At 47.7% G+C, this 23,100-nt stretch overlaps 1 protein-coding gene and 1 long non-coding RNA gene across 2 annotated transcripts in view; one reads left to right on the top strand and one right to left on the bottom strand.

Annotated features, from left to right (window-relative positions):
• The window catches only part of LOC146182597 (uncharacterized), a 169,064-nt gene that overhangs the window by 141,783 nt on the left and 4,181 nt on the right, over positions 1–23,100 (top strand). The gene's annotated exons all lie outside the window — the stretch shown is intronic.
• The window catches only part of hyx (cell division cycle 73 hyrax), a 118,534-nt gene continuing 112,356 nt past the window's right edge, over positions 16,923–23,100 (bottom strand). The window contains exon 15 of the mRNA XM_084608873.1: positions 16,923–19,513. Within this exon, the coding sequence (XP_084464999.1) occupies positions 19,465–19,513 (49 nt within the window). The 3' untranslated portion in view covers positions 16,923–19,464. The remainder of the gene's footprint in view (positions 19,514–23,100) is intronic.

Below are 23,100 nucleotides of genomic sequence, written 5' to 3'. Positions count from 1 at the left end.
TTTTCTTTGCCTGCATAGGAATAGGCCGATCCGCGGGGGTCCTGAATTGTGCACAGGTAGCGGTCGCGTAGTTCCACTGCCAGCTGCATTGTGTTTCCTTGGAATGAGTGCATGGCTTTGTGTAGGTGTTTTTGCGTTTCCGTGCGTGTCTGTGTTGGATTGATGAGGGCTCGGAAGAGCCGCCACGTGTTGCGGCTCGACATTTGCCTCACCGCCATGTTGCAACGGTACACCCAGTTACAGTCAGCGAGTTGGGCCGCGTACTCTGCTGCCTGCCTGGTGAGATCCGCAATGCGAGCTTTCAGCTTCTTGTTGTGTTTCTGACGCTTCCAGCGGCGCGTGAGGCCACGGCGTGCTTTCCAGAGATGCAGGAGGTTGTTGTCCACGTCCGTAACTACCTCTGTGAGCTGTATTTGTTTCTCATGGGAGTGAAGGTGCGCCATGACTGACTGGGACCAGGTCGTGTAGCCCTGCTCTGTGATGTTCGTGTTAGTTTCTGTTGGGAAATTTTGGCGAAAGGTAGTCCAATCGGGGATGCGGGCTTTCGTTGTGGGGCGCTTCAGGGGGCGTGTGTAAACGGTTGTGTTGGGGATATAGTGGTCGCTATCCGAGGGTCTCCTCGGTGTTGATCCAGTCTGCGTGTGTTATGTTGCGAGTGAAGGTGAGGTCCGGGCATGTGTCTCGGGTCACCGAGTTGCCTGCGCGGGTGGGAAATGCTGGGTCGGTGTGGAGGGTGAGGCCCAATGTGGACGCCAGTTCTGCCAGCATGCGTCCACGCACTTCCTCCTTACGATAGCCCCATAGCTGGCGTTGAAGTCACCCACAATCAGCAGGGGATCACGACCCGCCTCTTTAAGCGCACGGCTAAAGAGGCCCGCGAAGGTCACTCGCTTCATTTTTGGGGAGCAGTATACGTTAAGCACGTGCAGGGCAGGATCCGATCACCTAAGAGGGAGGATCCTCACCATCATGTATGAATAGGGTATGTTGAGATCGAGGTCAATTTCGGTGGCTGTGTATGATTTGTGCACGAGGAGACACGACAAAGGGTCATGCTGGAACGTCGCGTAATTAGTCAACTTGGCTGCCGCTCCCGGCTCTTGGAGGGCGACCACGGCGGGCAAAGCCTCGAATGTTTCAAGCTAGAGACGCAGGTTCGCGCGTTTCTGCCGAGCCTTAAAGCCTCTACAGTTCCACTGCGCTACGGTTATGGAATTGTGAGCTTTGGGAGGAGAGGAACACGTGTTAAGCCGTCCTGCCATGATTAGGAACGGAAATGAGAGATGGGGTGTTATGAGACTCCGACCCAGAGCCAGCACCGGGTGGGGGTGCGGGTTTAATTGGAGTCCTTTGATTTCGCGTCTGTGGGATTGACGACAATTTTCTTGTGCCTGTTGAAGGCTTGGATCCCTTCGAGCCGATGGCTCGTTAGGGTGGTTGATTTCATGCAGCGGGTGATGGCTGCAGGGACCGATGCCCTACATTTGGTCTCCAAGCAGCCCATGGCCGCTTCTACCATTTTCTGGAAATGGGAGGTGAGGCGCGCCTCCATCGCGGCCATTGCAGACGCGAACGCGGGCGGCAATTCGGGCTCACTCTCCATGGCGTTGGGACACGAGACACCCGTCACAGCGGATAGTTTTTCCTCTAAATTTCGAATTTTGGCGAGCAGTTGCCCGATCTGCACTTTAAGCTGCTCATTTTGCCTGCGGCTTTCGACATCAACGCCGTGTATCGAGGAGGGGGAAGCGAGTGAGGATGAGGGAACGCAGGAGGCGGCCCGCGCCCAGCTGCTCACCTGAGTGTTTTGTTGCTGCGCCGGGGCCCGGTAGAGTTACTGTATATGCTACCAAAGGTTTGGTAGCATATACAGTAACTCTAGGGCCCGGGATCCGGCAGCGCCATCTGGTTTGAGGGCGGGGAGTGCTTGGCATCGTCTCCGTTGGGGGGCGGTGGCGGCGTCTGCTTCTTTTTCTTGTTTTTCTTCTTTCTCTTCCCCTTCTTCCCAGTTAACGGCTGTAAGGGAGAGGAGGAGTCTGTGTTCACGTCACTCTGGTGTGAGCCGGTGGTAGGATCGCACCGTGGCGCTCCGCCATTGGCTCTGCCGGTGGAGTGACCTTGCTTGCTTTCAGACGCTGGCGTCTCAGGTCCTTCAGGTTGTGAAGGTCTGGCTCCGGCAAGATGGAGTCGGCGAAATTTGGCCGTGCAGTCTCTCGATCCCGTGGGGTGGGCTAATCCACATATTGCATAGGTCGGGTTGCATTCGTGTGGCGCAGGACCATCCTGCGTCACAGTCACAGTTTGGCCGCAAAGGCCGCACCTTGGCGAGTTCGGCGTGGGCAAATGTCCGAGCGGTGTCCCACAGCACCACACTTTACACATGCCGGCACAGTTCGCTTATATTCTCGGACGGGTGTAAGTTCCCCGTTGTAGTGGACGTATCGCGGGACCACCTTTCCCACAAATGTGATGAGCGCGATGGTTGATTTTCCGAGCCGGCGGATGCTGGCGATCTGGCCTCCTCGCCAGACAATTTGGGCAGTGAGCGTCGCGCTTGTTTCATCGTCGGCGATGCCCCCGATGATACCGCGGCACACGTCTCCGGTAAGCTTTAAATTCCCGTGCACTGGTAGGGGGCCTTTACCAGTTGGCAAATTAAATTCGCCAATGAGGCGATCGGCGAGGTCTGGATTTCGTGTCCCTACAACAAGCAGATTCTGCTCCCATGCGGGTAAAATGTCGAGAACATTGTCGGCAGCAGAAATGCCTAGGTGCGAGTTCAGTGCCTTGCCTAGCTCACCGCGTCGGAAGGTGTTCCTCAGGTCCGCGGTGACCCTGGGCTTGATGATGACAACATAGTCTTGAGGGTGCATCCGTGGCATAGGATGGGGCTTCCACAGACACGGCTTAGCTTGGTTTCGAAGCGATGAGGCAGATTCGTGCGCTGGCGCTTGCTGCTTAGTTTGGGACGCCGCCGATGTGGCAGCCGCTGTGTCAGCTGGCTCTGGAACGCCGGCTGACAAGTTGAAAGAGCTCCTCGTGCTTGAAACGGGCAGGTTCCGTCACAGCTTCAGGTTGGACAGTCGAAACAGTTTTAAAGACCATTTCGGAAGGGTCGTATCCCCTCAGAGAAGCTTGAGAAGCCATCTTGATATGTGACGAGGGTGAGTCACTGCCTCCGGGAGCGACGCAGCCGTTAGGCCGAGCGCCAACTCCTCGTGGCAGAGTGAAAATCTCCCCTCGCTAAATGAAAATTGGGCCACCTGGCTATATTTGGCGTTCACGGTATCCTGATGATGTTAGGAATACAGTAGCACAAATTTCAAGAGGGCCCGAGTTGATACGCCGCAATAATCAGCGAAACTTGACGGAGCCGATGTGGCATGCGTCCGCTCGCAGTCACAGCAGCAAGGAGCGCTTCCTCCCCCTCGAGGAAGGCCGTGGCCGATGATACAGGGAAGGCGATAGGCAGCCAGTGTCGACCCAACGTCGTTTGCTCTCAACCAGACGGTGCGATTGTGTGTTAATGACATGCACTAGCTTTTTTATTGCGGCTAGTGACAATCTGTAAGCTTCGAGCCATTAAGGGAATACAACAGGGGTCTAAAACTCGCGTTGAGGTGCCGGCTAGTTGGTAATACATTTTGGAATAACAGCGCGAAGGACGAGGACGAAGATAGAAGATAGATAGAAGCAGCGCTGTGTTTGTGTCCTTCTATCTTCGTCCTCGTCCTTCGCGCTGTTATTCCAAAAAGTCTAAAACTCGTATTTACTGTGCGGGCCGCATTGAAAAAGTTTTGTCCGTCGCAGGCCAGGAGACGGAAAATAACAAGAAAATAAGAAAAGAACAACGAAAAAAACAACAGGAAACAGTACAATAAATAACAATAAAATGAAAAAAAAAAGAAAAAAACCGACGTTGCCATAACACGCCTTAATGGAAAAGAAAAGCGACGCGATTCTCCGGTTTGCTTCCGCATCTCTCGGTGAAAGGTATTAAAGGTCCACGAAAACGGCCCCCAAGAAACCACTGATAAACGTGTTCAGTGTGTAGAACACATCCTTTTGAGCATTAACGCAAAGTATAACTCCTTGGAACAAAGCCAGCGATTTATTATTAATTTTTAAAAACAGCGTTTTTTGAAATTCGCGGCAGAGAGAATGTCGCTTGGCGGTGTCGCATGGAACTATTTCCTAGTCCCGTGACGTCACGGGTCGGTTGACTGGCAAGGCTTGCTAGAAGCTGCCATTCGCTGCGGTCACTGCAACCATGACGTCACGGACACACTTCCGGTAGCTGCGAAAGTCGTCTGCTCGTGCGCTGCTCGAACTCTGTGCGGGCTGTTACACAGCTCGCCGCCCTTATCGGTTAGGTGGCCATTGCCCATTAAGTGCAACTAGAGTCCCTAGAAGTATTTGCTAGTCTGCCGTCCGAGCGGGGTTCCCTATGGAACCGGTTGGCCGCTTCCCGGATGAAAGCGCAGGGGGCGCTGTACGCATTCGGAGCGTGGTCGCGTTGTGTACGTGGGGCTGTGGCGGTTGTGCCGTACTGCGAATCTGCGCCGCGCTGATCCGTTGGTGCCGTGACAAGGCTCGTGCACCACGTGCACTTTTTTTCGCTCGCGAGCCGGAATGCGCGCAAATTAGCTAGCATGTGTGCAAGTGTGCCTTTTTTATGGATATGTGATCGCGTCATGTCCAGAAAACGGGGTAAGCGTGATAGCACGTGTTTCTTGCCCGGGTGCAAGACCGGGTAGCGCTCGTGCAAGGTGAAATGTTCTCTCTTCAGGACACCGAAAGACGCAGGGAAAAGGCAAGAGTGGGAGCGCAACATCAAGCGCGGCTGCAAAGGCAATAACATTGTTTATTGTCTCAGCTAGGGCATAAAGGAATATGCAAAACGAAAATTAAAAGGCGTAATAAATGAAAGAAAATAGACTGGCTGTGTTCTAATAAAATTCAAGAGAGAACGATGATAAGGCCCTTACGTGCAAGCAATGTACGAAGATGGGTTGCTCGGTGAAAGGCCCACTGCCGTCAGGTGCCGATATTGTCGGCTTCAGTGGCGGGCAAACCCACAAGTGGTGAATATCTTCCTCATTATTTTGGGAGTTGCAGACAGGAAATCCTGGACGTTGATATAAATATCGGTATATATAAATATCGGATGATCCGGATCGGGGTTGCCCTCACATTACTGTAACACGAATAAGCTAGTGTCGACGTTTGTGAGCGACACTTCAAACCCTGCTTTATTGAGCGAAGTTTTAATTGACAGGTAAGCTAATTGAGATTCCACGGGATGTTACGCAACTCACGAAGGATGCCATCTCAACGCTGTTTCCTGACACTCCAAAATACTTGTTGAAACCCCTGCCTCTCAAGAGAAAGGAGCGTAACTTGTACGAGCAAAAACAGTCAGCAGGGAGACCTGCAGAGAAAGAAAAAAAGTGCTCTGATCCTGAAGCATCAGTGGAGCCAGTTGAAGAATACAGCGGTGGTGGATCGTGTGACGTGAGCCTGCTCCAGGAATGCAGAAAGCTGCATGCCACCACCACTGGGGACAAATGTCGATCTTTCTGATGTTGAACAATGAACATTCGCATAGTGCCACTCAAGCGAGGACGAATCTCCGAAGGCAATTGCCATCGGCGAGTTCTGTTCCATCGCAGTGGTGAAGCTGCCATGAATGCTGCTGTGTGCATTCGAGGAAACAAAGTCAAGGAGATAGCTGTAAAGTCGACAGAAGAGGTAATCTTATTCAGGACATTGCGAAACTCAGCTTGTGTCCTGGCAGCGGATTGAAGCCTATTACCAAGACCTTTCCCACCTACAATGGGCGTTACTTAATTTGCGACGAACTGTACCATTATTTCTGATGCAACATGCATAGCCTGCAAATACTTGCGAAAGTTAACTCAGAACACCCTGTCAAGAAGAAGAAAAAATTAAGAAACAGACTTCTGTGTCTCGAGCAGTTTGTCGTACGAAGGACAAGGTGGCAAAGCTGGTAAAAGCTCTCGGTGAAATGAAAACTGAAAATGAACACCTTCAAGGACAGAGTTTGAAAGAAGTGTTAGTGCCCTTCCTCTCAACTAACAGCTGGCTGTTAAAATATGTTTTAGAGGTTGCAAAACGGAAGTCAACAAAAGTAATGGCATATTCTGATGAGTGGCTACTAGGCTTCCTAAGTACCAAAGAATGCCTATAGTTTGCCTGAAGCGCGGTGCGATTTGAAGGGCTCGGGTTCCCATCTTGCGTGCTTTAATTGTGCATGCATCCGAAAGTTTCTAGCTCTACATACCTGTTATAACTTAGCTAAACGTCCGAAGAAGTTAAGATGAAACTATAGCGTGAATGAAAGCGCCGGCGACAGCGCTCTGTTGCTCGCACACATGGTCCTTGGAGCCTAGAATGTGCGTCTAGTATAGTTCTCCGTGCAAGCGCAATTGTTTGCACAAAATCATCAGAAGTCTTCATTACAATATGGCACGGCGGTAGCTTCAGCAGGATAATAGGGTATAAAAAGCAGCTTCGTTTCTACATCGGCTCAGGGGCATGCGCGCAAAACTTCGCTCACGAAAAAAAAAAAAAATCGCATCCGTGGTTATGCCAACAACTCGGCTGCGAATTCAATGTTATGACGAAACTGAAATCAAAGACTAAAGAGCGGTTTCGCATGTACAAGGCACCTGACAATGAGCATGCAGCGAATGCATTTCGAAGCGCACGGGCGCGCGCGTCGTCTGCTCCGTCAGCAGTGGCGCACTCCGGTTCACCGCAGCGCCACCGCGGCGATCATTCAGCGGCAGCCCCCGCCGCGGCCGGCGGACGACAGACTAGCAATATTTCTAGGGACCCTAGTGCAACAACCGAAGCGACGCAGGGATCGGCAGAACGAAGCTGCATTTACAAATATTTCAGGAGTATCGGAGTGTCGTCTGACGAGGCGTCAACAGCACGGTCAAGCACCGCACGATGGCAGCACCTCCATGGTAGAAGAACAAATGGTAGCGTAACTCCCATAGAAGCCTGCGTGTCAGCTCTGAGCGAGGCCTTAGTTTCCCAGTGCCCCCTGCGAACTGTGAGGCACAACAAACACGTGACGTTGCTTGTGACGTCACAGTAACGTACTTTTGGCGGGGAATTTGTCTTTTTACTTATGAACGAAAAACAAGGCCAACAACGACGGAGGCAGAACGATGCTCGGATAAGGCAGAAAAATGGACACCGTAACTGTTCAGCCAACTTTACTTGACATGGATTTCTACTGTCAAGTTTTACGTTAACTGAAATGTTACGGCATCTTTAACCACCTTATCATAGCATCGTTCTGCCTCCGTCGTCGTTAGCCTAGTCTTTCGTCGCGCGTCATGTAAACGCATTCTGGGGCTTAATTCTTCGGGCACGCTTGTGAACAAGGGCCTTCAAGTGAATTCGGCAAGCACATGGATAGAACCACATGGCTTGAGGCATTTCACTAAGGGCATAAATGAGTGAAGCTGTGCTGCATAGAAAGCCAGGCTTTATTAATTCACGATTACTTACATAGACGCTTCACGACAATGAAATCTAAGTGTAGGAGAGCGACCACCGCTCATTCGTCACGGTCTTCATGAAATCCTCGTGATAACAAAATTTCCTGAGCGTAGGTCTCCAAACGAGACGCGGTGAGATTATAAAAGGGTGAAAGATCTTGCTAACAAAGTACATATCAGCGTCAAAGAACAACAAAAACAAACGAACGGAATAACTAACGCTAGCGCTAGAACGCCAACCTGTAAGAGCTTAGGTAAGCAATTCAAATTGGGATTGCTAGTATTTAGAAGTTAATGCGTCTGAGAAGTGAAAATATCTACGATATAGCTTCGCTCCAATTAATCTCGCCATGTTCATGATTCCCATATTTTACTCGCGCTTTATTTGCCACTGAGAGGAGTCAATGTGAGGTTACAAATTTACAACTTAAGCATTTAACATGTTCATGAGAAAGATCCCATTGACAATAGGAACATCACTGTAATAACAGCTAAAGCACGTTCAGCGAACGTTGGTGCGGTAATACGACGCAGTAAGCAAAACACGCAGCAAAGGGTGCGGAACGGAAGGCTCTGAGCAATGCGACACGCGTCTTGGGGGCAATAAAATCTCACCTTTACCACTCAATTAAAACATGCGATACGCCGCTCATGCAGTCGTGTATCAGTAAAACAAGCCACCACTTTTGCGACGTGCCTGGGAGGCCGAGCAGAGTCGCCGAGCTGTGACGCAGCATTGTCCCATCGTCCGGAAATGCGCACATGCAGCGGCAATCAGTTTCTCATCGAGCACAGACAGTCTTCGCCTTGCTGTAAAGCTCTACCACAACCAGCAGAATGAAATACTGACTGTTTGTTACAGATAACCCACTCTGTACGCAGCACGCAACGATGAACGTTGAACCGGAGCTCTGAGCCATATCTGAGCTTTGGGCAACTACGCAGCGGATAATAAGTGGCCGAGAGAGGCCGTTAGAAACAAGTTAAAATATTATTAAAAATGTGACACGTTTTTTCTTACGCAAGAAACAAAAACTTCATTCATTCCTGAGCGCGAATATTATGTTTACTTTCTAGTTCTTTGGAGTTCTAGCAGATCTTATTTTCTGTGCGTTAGTAATTTGCCTCACAGTTCGCAGGAGCCCTCATCATCGAGTTGATGCCGCTGGCAGTAGGCAGCTGCACGCGTTTTCTTCCGAGTTGCGCGACCAGTTGTACATTGACCTTGGCACCTCCTCGACCGCCGTAAACACCGCCGCTGTGGCCCCTCCTCCCGCATACCGTTCGCGAACGACACGGCGGATCGTTAGCACCGAGGTCCGAAATAAAGCGTGCTAAAATTTTTTGGCGTCTGGAATACTGAGCCGAATATCAAGTATGAAGCCCTCGTGAGGATCGCTGACCAGCAGCAAATTGCTGGTAAGAGCGATAGCCGTGATACAAGCTAGTTTCTGCTCAAGCCAGCTGCCGCTGGTCCATTTCGGCTGATCCGATCTGCTCGTACTAGCTCTGCGATTAATGCGTCGGCAGAGTTAATCCTATAATTATTTTACTATGGCTGGATAGGAATCACTATAGGGCAGTTTCATAAGTAGACGATTTACGACAGCGTTGATCGTGTTCCAAAGCGTCGACCGCCGCGGCTTCGAAGCGAAACAATGTAGGCCTAGCGACGACTAGGGACGGTCACGCACGGCGCCGGCGTTCGCCGCGCTCGCACGTTCCACCCCCGCGGTAGACAGTTTTAGTTTCACGTGCGTACAGAGTTACGTACGCAAACGTGAGAAGTCTACGTGCGCTGCGCGCATTTCGCCAGGACTACTTTTAGTTTCACGTACGTGGTGTACGTGAAGCAAAATGTATGGACCTTTCATACAAGCCTCGAAAAACTGTGCGTACGTAAGGCTCCGTTATGCCGCGCCATCTAGTACAGATGAACTAAACTAATTTTGTTTAGTCGAGCTGCCTTGAGCCGAGCCACGCTGCGGCCGTAGCCAAGAGTCGGTCGAATTGGATATTGCTGTTCTCAACGTCGTTGCTCCAAGGTCAATGTACAACTGGTCGCGCAACTTGGAAGAAAACGCGTGCAGCTGCCTACTGCCAGCGGCATCAACTCGATGATGAGGGCTCCTGCGAACTGTGAGGCAAATTACTAGCACACAGAAAATAAGATCTGCCAGAATTCCAAAGAACTAGAAAGCAAACATATAATATTCGCGCTCAGGAATGAATGCAGTTTTTGTTTCTTGCGTAAGAAAAAACGTGTCACATTTTTAATAATATTTTAACTTGTTTCTAACGGCCTCTCTCGGCCACTTATTATCCGCTGCGTAGTTGCCCAAAGCTCAGAAATGGCTCAGACCAAAGCTTTTTTCATCCGCGGATGGGTGCGTCATCGGCCCTGGTTCAACGTTCATCGTTGCGTGCTGCGTACAGAGTGGGTTATCTGTACCAAACAGTCAGTATTTCATTCTGCTGGTTGTGGTAGAGCTTTACAGCAAGGCGAAGACTGTGTGTGCTCGATGAGAAACTGATTGCCGCTGCATGTGCACATTTCCGGACGATGGGACAATGCTGCGTCACAGCTCGGCGGCTCGGTTCGGCCTCCCAGGCACACCGCAAAAGTGGTGGCTTGTTTTACGGATACACGTCTGCATGAGCGGCGTATCGCTGCATGTTTTAATTGAGCGGTGAAGGTGAGATTTTATTGCCCCCAAGACGCGTGTCGCATTGCTCAAAGCCTTCCGTTCCGCTCCCTTTGCTGCGTGTTTTGCTTACTGCGTCGTATTACCGCACCAACGTTCGCTGAACGTGCTTTAGCTATTATTACAGTGATGTTCCTATTGTCAATGGGACATTTCTCATGAACATGTTAAATGCTTAAGTTGTAAATTTCTAACCTCACATTGACTCCTTTCAGTGGCAAATGAAGCGCGAGTAAAATATGGGAATCATGAACAGGGCGAGATTTATTGGAGCGAAGCTATATCGTAGATATTTTCACTTCTCAGACGCAATAACTTCTAAATACTAGCAATCCCAATTTGAATTGCTTACCTAAGCTCTTACAGGTTGGCGTTCTAGCGCTAGCGTTAGTTATGCCGTTCGTTTGTTTTTGTTGTTCTTTGACGCTGATATGTACTTTGTTAGCAAGATCTTTTACCCTTTTATAATCTCACCGCGTCTCGTTTGGAGACCTACGCTCAGGTCATTTTGTTATCACGAGGATTTCATGAAGACCGTGACGAATGAGCGGTGGTTGCTCTCCTACACTTATTTTTCATTGTCGTGAAGCGTCATGTAAGTAATCGTGAATTAATAAAGCCTGGCTTTCTATGCAGCACAGCTTCACTCATTTATGCCCTTAGTGATATGCCTCAAACCATGTGGTTCTATCCATGTGCTTGCCGAATTCACTTGAAGGCCCTTGTTAGCAAACGTGCCCGAAGAAATAAGCCCCAGAATGCGTTTACATGACGCGCGACGAAAGACTAGGCTAACGACGACGGAGACAGAACGATGCTATGATAAGGTGGTTAAAGATGCCGTAACATTTCAGTTAACGTAAAACGACAGTATAAATCCATGTCAAGTAAAGTTGACTGAACAGTTACGGTGTCCATTTTTTCTGCCTTATCCGAGCATCGTTCTGTCTCCGTCGTTGTTGGCCTTGTTTTTCGTTCATAAGTAAAAAGACAATCAAATTCCCCTCCAAACGTACGTCACTGTGACGTCACAAGCAACGTCACGTGTTTGTTGTGCCTCACAGTTCGCAGGGGGCGCTGGAAAACTAAAGCCTCGCTCAGAGTCGACACGCAGGCTTCTATGGGAGTTACGCTACCATTTGTTCTTCTACCATGGTTGCTCTACAGTGAACAATTAGCAAGACGCATACCTATATGCGTCCACCGCACAGCGTGTCGCATGCAGTCTTCGAACGGATTGCATTCTCTCACGTCCCGAAGCATATCCAGATCGTCGCTTTTGGAAAAGCGAATTCGCTGGACAACAGAACTCATGCTTACAACTTCACAACCTTGCCCCTACAACGGATTGACTCCGGTTGGCTGCCGGCTTGAATCTGGCACTCTAGCCACTTCTCGCTCAACTCGCGAGATCGTTGCTATGACGACGACAAACGCTTCTGCGTCAGGCTTAACAGCTGAAAAATCGTCCTTCTATCTAAAAAAAAAAAGGCTATTTGTCACTTGAAACTTTACGCGAGGGTAAGATTGGGTAAGCTTAAAGCGAATACAACAGTTTAGAACACGATATCGCGCCGAGGAATTAGCGGCGAAGCTGTTATCTGTTATTGCTGTGAAGCGGGTGGACAGGGCGTCGTTGTGTTGTAAACTCTACGTACGCCAGCAACGTGAAAATCCGAATCTCACGTACGTCCGTGAAACTCCCGCGGACTCTTCACGTTCTGCGCATGCGCACTGGTCACACGTAGGCGCTTCACGTACGTGAAGCTCCCACGTACGTGAAACTAACGTACCTCAGCCTGCTCGCGGCATCCCGTGCTGCAAGCGTTGCAAACTCGTGTACTTTCATAGCTAAGGCCGCGTATTTTTTGACGTTCTGCTCAGCAACAAGCCGTTCAAACGATACTGTCGCTGCGCTGTCGGCCGTAATCGAAGACGTCGGGCGGCACCATAATCTATACATCGATCTTTAAACGTGATACAGTGGGCAAATGAATAACTTTGTGAAGCAGACCCGCTCGTACGTTTCGCGCACTCGGGCGCCGACGAGTAGCTTCCGTAAACAGACGCCGTCATAACCTCGGTTAACGCCGCAAACCGAGGTCGTCAAGCTCGGTTTGCGGTAACCGCGGTTAGTGGTGCAACCATGGTTTGGTCCGCCATAGGATAACCACGGTTTCGCGGTTACACTAACCGTCGCTGCGCGAACTGGCGAACTCCTCAGGCGTGTGCGAGCGAGGACGGGTTGGCGCAAGTACGCCAGCGAGCGAGCGCGCGGCAACCGGAAGTTCGTCGAAGTGACGTATGTCTGGGCGGAGCTTTGACCTTGCTTGTATTCTTTGCTTTTTATGGCTCCCTTCGGCGTACGAGTTGAGAGGGAAAATTGGAAGGATCATTTTTAATCGCCGATATCTCTGGTGTTGCAGAAGCTAGACCGAAAATTTTTGCGGGAGAATGATGGGTGGTTCAATAACTATCAGTGTTATGGCGTTGTTTACCCTTCTTTGTGACCCCTTTCAGGGGACACACAAAAAAATGCACAGTTAGAAATGAAATAAAGAGCGGACAGTATGGTGCATTGCTCTTTGCATAAAGCTAGTACACAAACTCTTTGTATTCACTCGTATTTGTATTCAAAGACTTGTATTGAAGTCGCTCTTTGAGGCAGAGTGATGCACCAAAGTTCATGCCGATTAAGCGGTGAATGCCTGTCGTCATTCGAAAAGGGTCCAAAGCCTTTGCGTTTTAGTTGCAGATCAAGGCTGGTGGTACCGCTTTCGGAACGTAGGCTAAAATGTTTAGAGCCGCCGGCCTGCAGAACGCAGCTCCCCGGCCCGCGATTCGCGAGTTCCAGATCCCTGGCAAAGAGTCGGATAATCTCTGACGAGCAGAAAAAGTGTGCGACGCTTGATATATGTGTGGTTACGGGACGGGTGTTCTAAAAAAAAATAATAATAAAAAGGAGAAAACTGTATTTCCGGTCTAATCTCGACTGACCGAGTCGCGTGGTAGTGCTACTATGTGGACAAAAAGAACCTCTCTTAGTTCTGACGTATTTCAGATGATTGCGTAACTCGGACGTAAATAAGATTTTCAGCGAGATGTTACCTAGTTGCTTATTGCCAAGCATTTCGCGGTGTAATGGCTAAGGATTTTTTTTTTTTTTGTCATGGAATCTAGAAGGTAGTGCTTTCCAATTAGAGTTCCCGAAAATTGTGCTCCATCTACAGCCTTAATTCTGCTATGTACCTACATATTTTCGTTCAGCTAACAATCACCCGTACTTGATAGGAAAAAACCTACTGAAAGCAGTGCCGGTCTCTCTACGGCCTGCCTGGGAATCAAGAATTCAATGCCCAACTACCCTTCGCACCTATGGCAATCCCCATGGCGTATCAATACTGACGATTTCTTTTTGTTCTGCTCGAATTTTTTTTCCCGAGACTACCACTACCATTACTTGCCGCCGTTGAACTGCGTCTGAAAGCGTGCGCTGGAGCCGCAGCGCCTTCTCACAGTTTCTTTCGTTGGAACTGCGGTAGGTGGCACAGGGGTCGCGCGCAAACTTCACTGCACGGACAAGCTTTAAGCCAGAGTCCAACCCGGGACCGCTAATGCTCGGCGAAAAAGCGTCACGGGCCGGCCTAAGGCTGTGCAGTGCTCCAGTTCTACTTGTGCCCCATTGAGTTGGTTGCGTGCAAGTGGTCTCACCAGCGTTGTGCTACAGTAAGCTAGAATATTGTACACTGCAAACTGAAAGTTTGAATGGCTCTAAATGTAGGTATTTTCATGTGATAGCGCTTTCTTTTTTTTTCGAAGCAGCTTAGGTGCAATGTTAATTTGCCCCTTTTGGAGCAGGGTGACACAGGAAAATGGAAATCTATCAAAATGGCGCACCGCAGAACACTGAATGTGAAATTCCAAAGGCGTGGGTTTGAATCCCATTGGCTGCATTCTTATCTATGATCACGCTAATTTCCATTGATAGACAACCCAAATAGACCCGGCTTTCCTTGGTGTCAGTGGCTCCCTTAATATGGTGGCATATTTAAGGCCTATACTTTTACATTTCTTTGTTCGCAAATTCTGTCTATCCACACATGGATCTGTCCTGTACAACCTGCACAAGGTATTGCCTAGATGGCATCAAAATTCTAGATTCTATAGTCTCCATTTATGGTGACCATCAACACAAGCTGTGCCACTCAGACAAGGTTTTTACAGTACTAAAAAGCTCGTTAGTTCGAACTTCACGGGACCGGGGAAAAGGTTCGAATAATCGAATGGCCTCTAAAAAACGGACAGGAACCATTTGTATTTAAATGTACCGTATTTAGACGCGTAAAGAACTCGCTCGCATAATGAACCCACCCAGCCCCGATTTGTGCCTACGAATGTGAAAAAAAAAAAAAAAAAAAAAAAAAAAAAAGTCGTTAGCGCGTCCCTCCGTTTCGCGCCGTCAGGGTCCACAACACATTTTTTGGCAGTGTGCCAATATGCTGCGCAGCGATAACAGCGTGTTTATCTTTTGACTTTAGCTCCAGCAGGGGGGGGGGGGGGGGGGGGGGGGGGGGGCAAATTTGGCAAAGTGCCAGCGCTTACCCGGTTGTGGAAGCCTCCTTTCAGTACGTTCGCTTTATGCTATGAGCGAGACTGGGGCGGGTGCTGTCTACTGCCACTCGTCATCAGAACGCGCGATATCAGCAAGCCGCTTTTGAAGCGAACGGTGCTAAAAGCTGGCGTTAGGATCGCGGCTGACTTGCGTGCTTCTGTTGACAACTAATGGGTGGAAGGATAAATGGCTATCGCAAAAAAAAAAAAAAAAAATTAATCCATAGTGCCCGTCCGAAATCAGCCTTTCATGGGCGTTGGCTGGGACCGCGCCGACAGTACTTATATCCCTATTTCCAAATTAACAGGGTTGGAATTAATAAGTATTTAGTTGCTAGCTACGGAGGTTGCGCAGGAGAGCAGGCAGCCGCCGCGGCCTTGCACTGACCTTGCCGCGGCCGCCGTCCCCTCCCTCCAACACCGCCGGACGCCGCGCCGGTCATGGCGCCATTAAAATTTTACCTACTCTAGGTTTTACCTGGTTCCATCTTCTGTCCCAGTTTTGGACGTGCACAGCCTTTATGCCTTCCGATCGCGGAGGTGTGTCTCCCCCCCCCCCCCTTTTTTTTTTTGCCGCGTCATGTGCGCCAAGCTGCCCAGACGAGGCGGCGCGTAGTTCGAATTATCCGTAGCGGAACCGAGTCGCGTTCAAATTAATGGGCTTTTTTATACACAGATCGCTATGGAGCTTGGCCGGACCAAGTAGTGTAGTTCGAATTATCCGAAAATTCGAATTATTGAGGTTTGAGGTTCGAATTAACGAGCTTTCACTTATCACCAACAGTAAGGTCCCACATACATCACAAGTCAGGCTGTTGTACTGAAAATCTGGCAAAGGTTCTAAAGCGAGCGCACCGGCACTCAGTACAGAGTTGTTGATACAAGATTTGCAGTTAGGCGAGACACCTGATAGCAGTTGCATACTTGCAGCATCATGAATTGACCAGTGTGAGCAATATCAACGGGTACATCAAGGGGACACTGGATGTCATGCTTGTCATTTGCAAGGACTTTGGCAGCAGTTACAGAGCACTATATCAAGGTGTCGCAATCGCAAACAACCCTACCCAAGTGACTGTAAGAACCACCACTCTCGACTACTTTGCATAACACGATGTAAGCAGCATGAATAACTACCGCACGCCGTTACTCGCCATCGGCAGCACAAAACATGCGTGATATAAATGATATAAAGCAAATTTCCTCAAAATCCATTTCCTTATGGCTACAAAACAGACACAGGTCAGCACGTATGCATTCCTGCAGTGGCCAGTCTAGGTATAGCACAGATTACACCAACTTTTTTTTTTTTTTCTGAAGCAAATTTTTTCCAACAGCTGAAATATAGTTAATAGTTTCTTGCAATACTATCCAGATGTTAAAAAGTGCAACCTTGTGGGCGAGGACAAACAACAGCGTAGCACGACAGCCAAGCTACAAATAACATCTCGGTGCTACGCATGTTACACCAAAAAAGCAGAGGAAACAAATGTGCTAAAATTGAAAATGGGGCATAGGCAAGACAAGATGAACAAATTCTAAGGGGAGGTTTGAAATAGTATTCCATACCTACTGTGATGACTCTACAGATATCTTTACTGGCTGACAAACTTGAATAAATATTCCCTTGGTGGCCAGCATTTAACCAGCTTGTCAGCTAATTAGCTGCATGTGAGCTCTGTGTTGTGCCCTTTGTCAGTAGTGCTATTGAAGGCAAGGTGACCGCAATGCACTGGGTTCAAGCTTAGAGTCCACTGGGCAGATGAGCAAGTCTGCAGGGATCAGGGCAAAGGAAGACAAGGTCATTGGGAGGACAGAGGCCAGGCTATGTAGTTGGGTTTATCACCGACATGTTGACTGAATAAGCTGCAGATGCAATGCAACTGCATTTATCCTGGGTGTACTGCTAACAAGCTCTTGCTCATCTGCCTCACCTCACACCCTGTGCTGGTTCCTTGTATGCTGGTGAACATGCAAGGAACCACAATGGGAGATGGTTTGGTAATGGGACTTAAGATCCCAAACCAACTAAAGCTGCAAAGGATGTTGTAGTAGAGGACTCCAATAATTTCAACTACCGAGGGTTCTTTAATGTGCACTCGCATCACACAGCGGGACAGATGGTGATGACACACATAATGCAAATGCAAACACACTGTGACACTGGGTGTCTTCAATTTTAAAAATATTATCTACAACCCTAGGTGCCCCACCGTTGGCGCTCGTCACTGTGGTCGGCCCGCAATGACAAGGGCTCGCACAATTCAATACACAATGCTTGCACCAAGGGTTTTCAAAACATAAAAAAAAAAAAAAGCTGAAAACACACTGCAGTATGCCTAAATTACCAGGACTGGGTTGTCCTCATAAGTCTCTGCGGACATCACTCACCATGGTAAACTAGCGTGCAGCACTTTTGCAACTCCCAGCACGTACTCTCAAATTATTTACACACAAAGGTGCAAGCACCAAATGAAAGCTACCTCCTCCTGGAACAGCCACACTATAATGTTTATTATGGATTTGCATCGCCCAGGGTGCACTGTGATGGTGACATCCGATAAACATGTGGGCATAGTACAACATGAATACATTACAAAATGCACATGAAAAAGATCACTGCTCAACTTGCAAAGTAGGAGAAAGAAACCCACCTTTACACAAAGAATTAAAGTACCATTATAGAGCTCCTGGTAGAATGAGAGGAAGAGGATGGCTTACACAGTATGAAAGAGCACTGAACAAGGGTAGAGGGGCAAAAGCCTTGGTTCGCAGGTCGAGCCAATGCTTCCGACAAGTCCGCTGGGCAGAGCGATCATCACTGGCAGGGGTTTAAATACGCTTTTGCTTCCGAATAAGAAAAGCTGGGAAGGGGGAGAGTGGCTAGAAGAAAGTAGGTCAAGGAGTGAAAAAAAAAAGAAAGTTTCTTCTGTATTTATCAGCCTGGAACCAGTGATTCTGTGGCCTACAAAAGAAATAAAAGCACCTGCTTTTTCTGGTACGGCCACTTTTATTTCTTTTTCAGACCGCAGGATCACCCATTTCAGGCAGAGAAATACACACTGAAGAAACTTTTTTCTTATCTTTCAATTTTTTTCACTCCTTGACCTACTTTCTTCTCACCCATTCTCCCCTTCCCCAGCTTTTCTTCTGAAGCCAAAGCCTGCTTAAGCCCCTGCCAGTGATGATTGTTCTGCCCAGATGAAGACAAGTCCACTTGTCAGAAACGTTGGCTCCACCTGCAAACTAAGGCTTACCTCACTCTACCCTTGTTCAGTGCTCTTTCATATAGTCGAATCCGGATAATTCGAATTTTGCTTATATCGAACTCGCGGAATATCCCCTTGAAAATCCCATGTCCCTCTTTTACTACGAAAGCAATACTACGGCAGCCAAAGAGAGACCTCGGGTGGCCCCAGCTTCACGGTGTAGCTGCCTCTCAGCCTGCCATGACATTTGAATTCATGTTACCCCTAGCCACAGGCAGGAGCTGCCAACTCGGGTCGCTTATTTCATATGGGAGCGTGATATCAGAATCAGAATTCTCGGCGGAAAAAAATGGGGAGTGGGTTCATTATGAGAGTGGATTGATTACGCGACAAATACAGTATAATTTTTCACGATCGCAGGTGACGTCTTGAAGTTGAAGTTGAAAGTTTATTTTTGCATCAAAAAACAAGGTACAATATACAGCTAGAGGTCCCATGGTACAAGACCGCAGGTGGGACCTACCATGGTAATAGATTTTGATAGGCAACATAAAGAGTAATATTATTGTAAGAAAATTTATGAAGCAACACTCAAAATAACGAAATACATCCGATTTCTGTATATCGAATTATCGATATATCGCAATCCCCTTCAAGTTCAATATATCCGGGTTCGACTGTACTATAGAGCTCCTGGAAGCCAATCCAACCTGGAAGCCAATCCAACATGGAAGCTGTATTTAAGGGTGCACTCTAATGAGGGTGAAACAAAAAAACAAGGACCAGCAGCAACAGTAAGAAAGTATTTTACACAAGTGCTAGCGTATATCACTCTGAAGAAGATGCAGGAGAAAAAAAAAGACCTTGGGAAGCAATGCAAGGGTGAGAAGGGAAAAGGTTTAAGGACTGGTACAGTTACTTGCTGCAACATAATTTGCAGCACTTGTGCCACTCTTCTTAACAGCTGTGCCGTACACACAACAGTACTAGTCAGTGACTCGTGGATGAAATATATTTTGTACTGGAGGCTGGTGGAAGTGCAGTCAACCACCACCCACTACCAACAGCACGGTAAGTCCACCACATCCCAATACACTAAAACGGGGTGGAGGGTGGAAAACTGAACATAGAGCAAAAAGCAAAAGCGATACCTGCAAGGCTTCATGGAACAAACGATTTGTTTGCACACACAATGACAATCCACGGCATCTTTAATGCTGTAAAAAAAAAAAAAAAAAAAAAGACAATGTTCTGAACGAACAAAATAGGTTGATGCAGGGCCAAAACAGTTTGAACAAAACAATGAAGTTAGGACAGCCTTGCAGACGAGGGGTTACAGTCCCAAAGTTCCAGAACACAGCAGCAGCATATACCAACACTGGACTGTGCTGTTGGCTTGGATTACGCATTCCGGGCTGCATCATGCATCCATGTACGCTGAAACTCGACCCTGCAAAACAAGAAAAAGCACAGATCCACAATGTACAACTGACCCTGTTCTGCAAGTGAATACAAAATGCTGGTGTGCAATGTACAGTTCAACCCACACTCTTCTATCCTGCTAATGACTACAGAGCTTGAAACTAACTGAATGTGATGCAACACACTGACTGTCTGCCCTGAATATGAATGTGCTGTTAGAAGAGGCTGTCCGTAGCTATCACTGCTTCCACCCATGTCTGCAGGATGCAAAGGCATTGAAAATAAATCCTTCACCTACCCAACCTAACTGTCCTTTGCACTGCTTTCTAATGTGCACCAACAACCAGCCCAGCTATGAAGATGAGATTCATATGTTTCACAATCTGGCCAATGAATTCCACACTGTGTGTCCCCCTGATCATATATGCCCGCCTTCCCTCCCAGCTCTGATCAGGATAGAAACCGAGGACATCTCTTGGTGGTGGAGGAGAGCGAGATAGACGACGCACGTAGAGACGCACATGTTATTGCATTATTTACTGTATTTAATCGCATAATGCTAGCACTTTTTTCGCGGAAAATTGATGCTAAGTTGGGGGGTGCGATAATTACGCAGGGAAAATTTTCGAGCAAATGTTTTGGGAGTGCTAAAAGCAAATTTATATAGGTACGAATTGGGATTCATAGGTCAGCTATTGTAAATATAACTAAAATATTACTTTAAATCAGAACTTACCCTTGTTATAAAAGTACAGGGTCGTCAAAAGCACAAATTGCTAAAGCACTTTATTTACCGCATGCAGCCTCATCATCACTCTCCGCGTTTCATGGTATAACGCTCACAGCAGACCATAGAGTTCTAATCTTGATCAGAGACTTGATCAGAGCCTTGATCAGAGTCCGTGTCGACACTGCAATCGCCGTCTCCGTACTACGCAGAGCTCGTTGATGCCGAAGTGCCTGCTGGCAGCGCGGTTGACATGCTGTAGCCCGTACTCGAAAGCCTTTCAGCTTAAAAGTAGCTGTATAAATTGCGTACCACCCCACCGCGATGCGGCACCAAGAACACGGTAGACGGTGGAACAAAGCAAGCAACACGGACGGAGCGAAGGAACAATGACGAGACGTGGAGACAACTCGCAAAATGGCGACGACTACAAGCATCAAGGAGGTAAAATAAAAAAAAAAAAAATGAGAGCATAACCGATGATGATGATCTACCCCAGCACGCTATTGCTACCTGGTAGCGCGTGCACACAACGAGGCCAGCTAGGTTCAGTAGAGCTCCAAAGATGGCGCTTGCTACTACTAGCAGACGACTCTTGCGGTGGTAAAATTGGTGGTGCAATGATTATGCGAGGGAGAAAAAAATCAAATTTTTGACGCCCAATGTTGGGGGTGCGAGCATTATGCGAGTAAATACGGTATGTGATCCATGCTGCTACAAGGACTCTTCACATCATGGTTAAGCATTCACCTCACTGCTTACTACGGCAAAACAGACACTATCCCATTTTATTCCCGACGTAGTAGGGATGGCACGACTTTGGGGAAAAAGCGAAGGAAGTCATTGAGTCTGAGAACTCTCTGTGTACCACAAAGTAATTAGGTCACAAAACACATTTTTAAAGTTCATTATTACGTAAATACACTCTAGACTTTGTACTACACAGTTTGATCTAAGACTAGCAGCTCAATGACAACTGCAAATTTGGAATCTATAAAGAAAACAATTCGTATGCAAGGTTTAGAAGTTTTCTAGTCTAAATTAAATAAAAATGTCAGTTTTAAGATCTGTTTCACCCCCTTAAATGCTCCCTTTTTCCCAAAGCAACCACTCGATTTAATTCCTCAATTCCTTGCTTTTGGCCATTTTACACGCAGATGGTCTGCCCCAGTTTGAAAATTGCCTGTTTTGTTAGCTATCTGAATGTTGATCACAAGCACCAACATACTGCCGTAAATAGTCTGTAAATCTGCTGTACTTCAGCGAAGCAGGATGACTGTGTTATAATGATTTGGTGATTTTGAGTTTCAAAATAAACTATGTCTATATATTTTCACCAAACAACTTTCTTTATGCTCGAGTGAAACCAGTAAGTCAAAGTGCAAAGTTCCACTGGTTGCACACGTGAATGCCAGCCATGAAAAACGTTATGGTTTACAGCTTCACAAAGTGTGCATTTCTTGAAATTATTTTTTCCTGAGCATTTCCCTTTTTTTTTTTTGGTGCAGCTAGAGCACATTTCAAGTTGCCTTGCCACCTTCAGAGAAGAGGGCAGGCAAATGCATACTTGTCAAAATGGCCCAATGTTGAGTTATATCAACAGAGATGTGCAATCATACTATATACACAGCAATGCAGATATAACTGATTTTCGAGCAAACATCAGCAACACAGTGACCATGGTGAGTACCATGCTGTGACTGTGACCACTGCTTTGTAGAGAGCAATGACCAAATGGCTGAAAAATGTTTCAAGCATGTTTTTTTCATTCCGCAATCATTTGAGTTCATTTGAAAACTTTATTTTGAATATTTTACGCAGTAAAACAGGAGCCACAACCCGAGCAGCAGCGCTTAGTACGGCCATCCCTTCCATGCTCCCTCACAAAGCTGGAGAAAAAAAAATGTGAACTGCAGAATGGATCTTGAAACGCAATGTTCACAACGACACATAGCTTACTCGGTGCTTGCATGTTGGTTTCGCCACGTTGCAGTCGCGAACTGTGACAGCGCGAAAATGAAACCTCCTCATTAGGTGTCCCAGAGTGCACTTTTTGCTGCATGTGATGTGACCAGGTGAACTTGGCTTTGAGCCAGACATTTCTGCCCTCTGCTTGCTTCTAACATGCATAGTTTTTCTGATGACAATTGCAAATGATCAAAACCGTCGCTGGGAAACAACTGCAGTGGCATATATGCTGGCAATTCAAACACTGTCCTCTCCTACACGCAGCATGGCCACGTCATCTAATCTGCACCGCATACAAGCGCAGCTGTTGCTCTCCTCCTCTTGCAGAGTTCTGGCTACCATCGCGTTCCAAGAAAAGGGGAAAAAAAAAAAAAAAAAAAACCTACAATAATTAAAGTATGGCTCGTTTTTCCGTGTAACTTGCGTGATAAACGATAGACTCTGAGGCGCGGTTGTCGACCCTTTTTGTTAGTGGCTTTATGACCGCTCTCTCCACCATCTCGTACCGCTGTTTGTTGCTGGCGGTGCCACGCTGTCCTCGCGAAACCGAGTCAGCCTCAAACAACAGATGTCTCAATCATTCTAACCGCATACGTGATCCTGCTTCCGAAACTCAAGCACTGCATGCTCGCTCGAGCGGATAACTCAACTAGAGATTGCACAGAGCAGCTGTAGAACTAAGAAGGCAAAGGTTTCTGTGAAGAACTGTCTCTGCCTGCATCAAAAGTCGTCAGGCACTTCCTCGCTGTTCGTCTTGTGGAGAGAGAAAAATGCCGTAAAACTGGCATGTCTAGGCTTCTGGTCAATGACCCAGGTCGTTAGAAACCACTAATCGCTAAAGTTAGACAAGTAATTGATTTCGGACACCAGTGCTGCTGCAAAGAGCTAAATTTTGGTTTGGTTTGTGGGGTTTAATGTCT

The sequence above is a fragment of the Amblyomma maculatum genome, chromosome 7, assembly GCF_055883805.1.
Source record: "Amblyomma maculatum isolate TAMU_Amacu chromosome 7, ASM5588380v1, whole genome shotgun sequence".
In the NCBI taxonomy this organism is placed as follows: domain Eukaryota; kingdom Metazoa; phylum Arthropoda; class Arachnida; order Ixodida; family Ixodidae; genus Amblyomma; species Amblyomma maculatum.
Note: the sequence above shows the minus strand (reverse complement) of the source record. Positions and strands in the feature narration are given on the sequence as shown.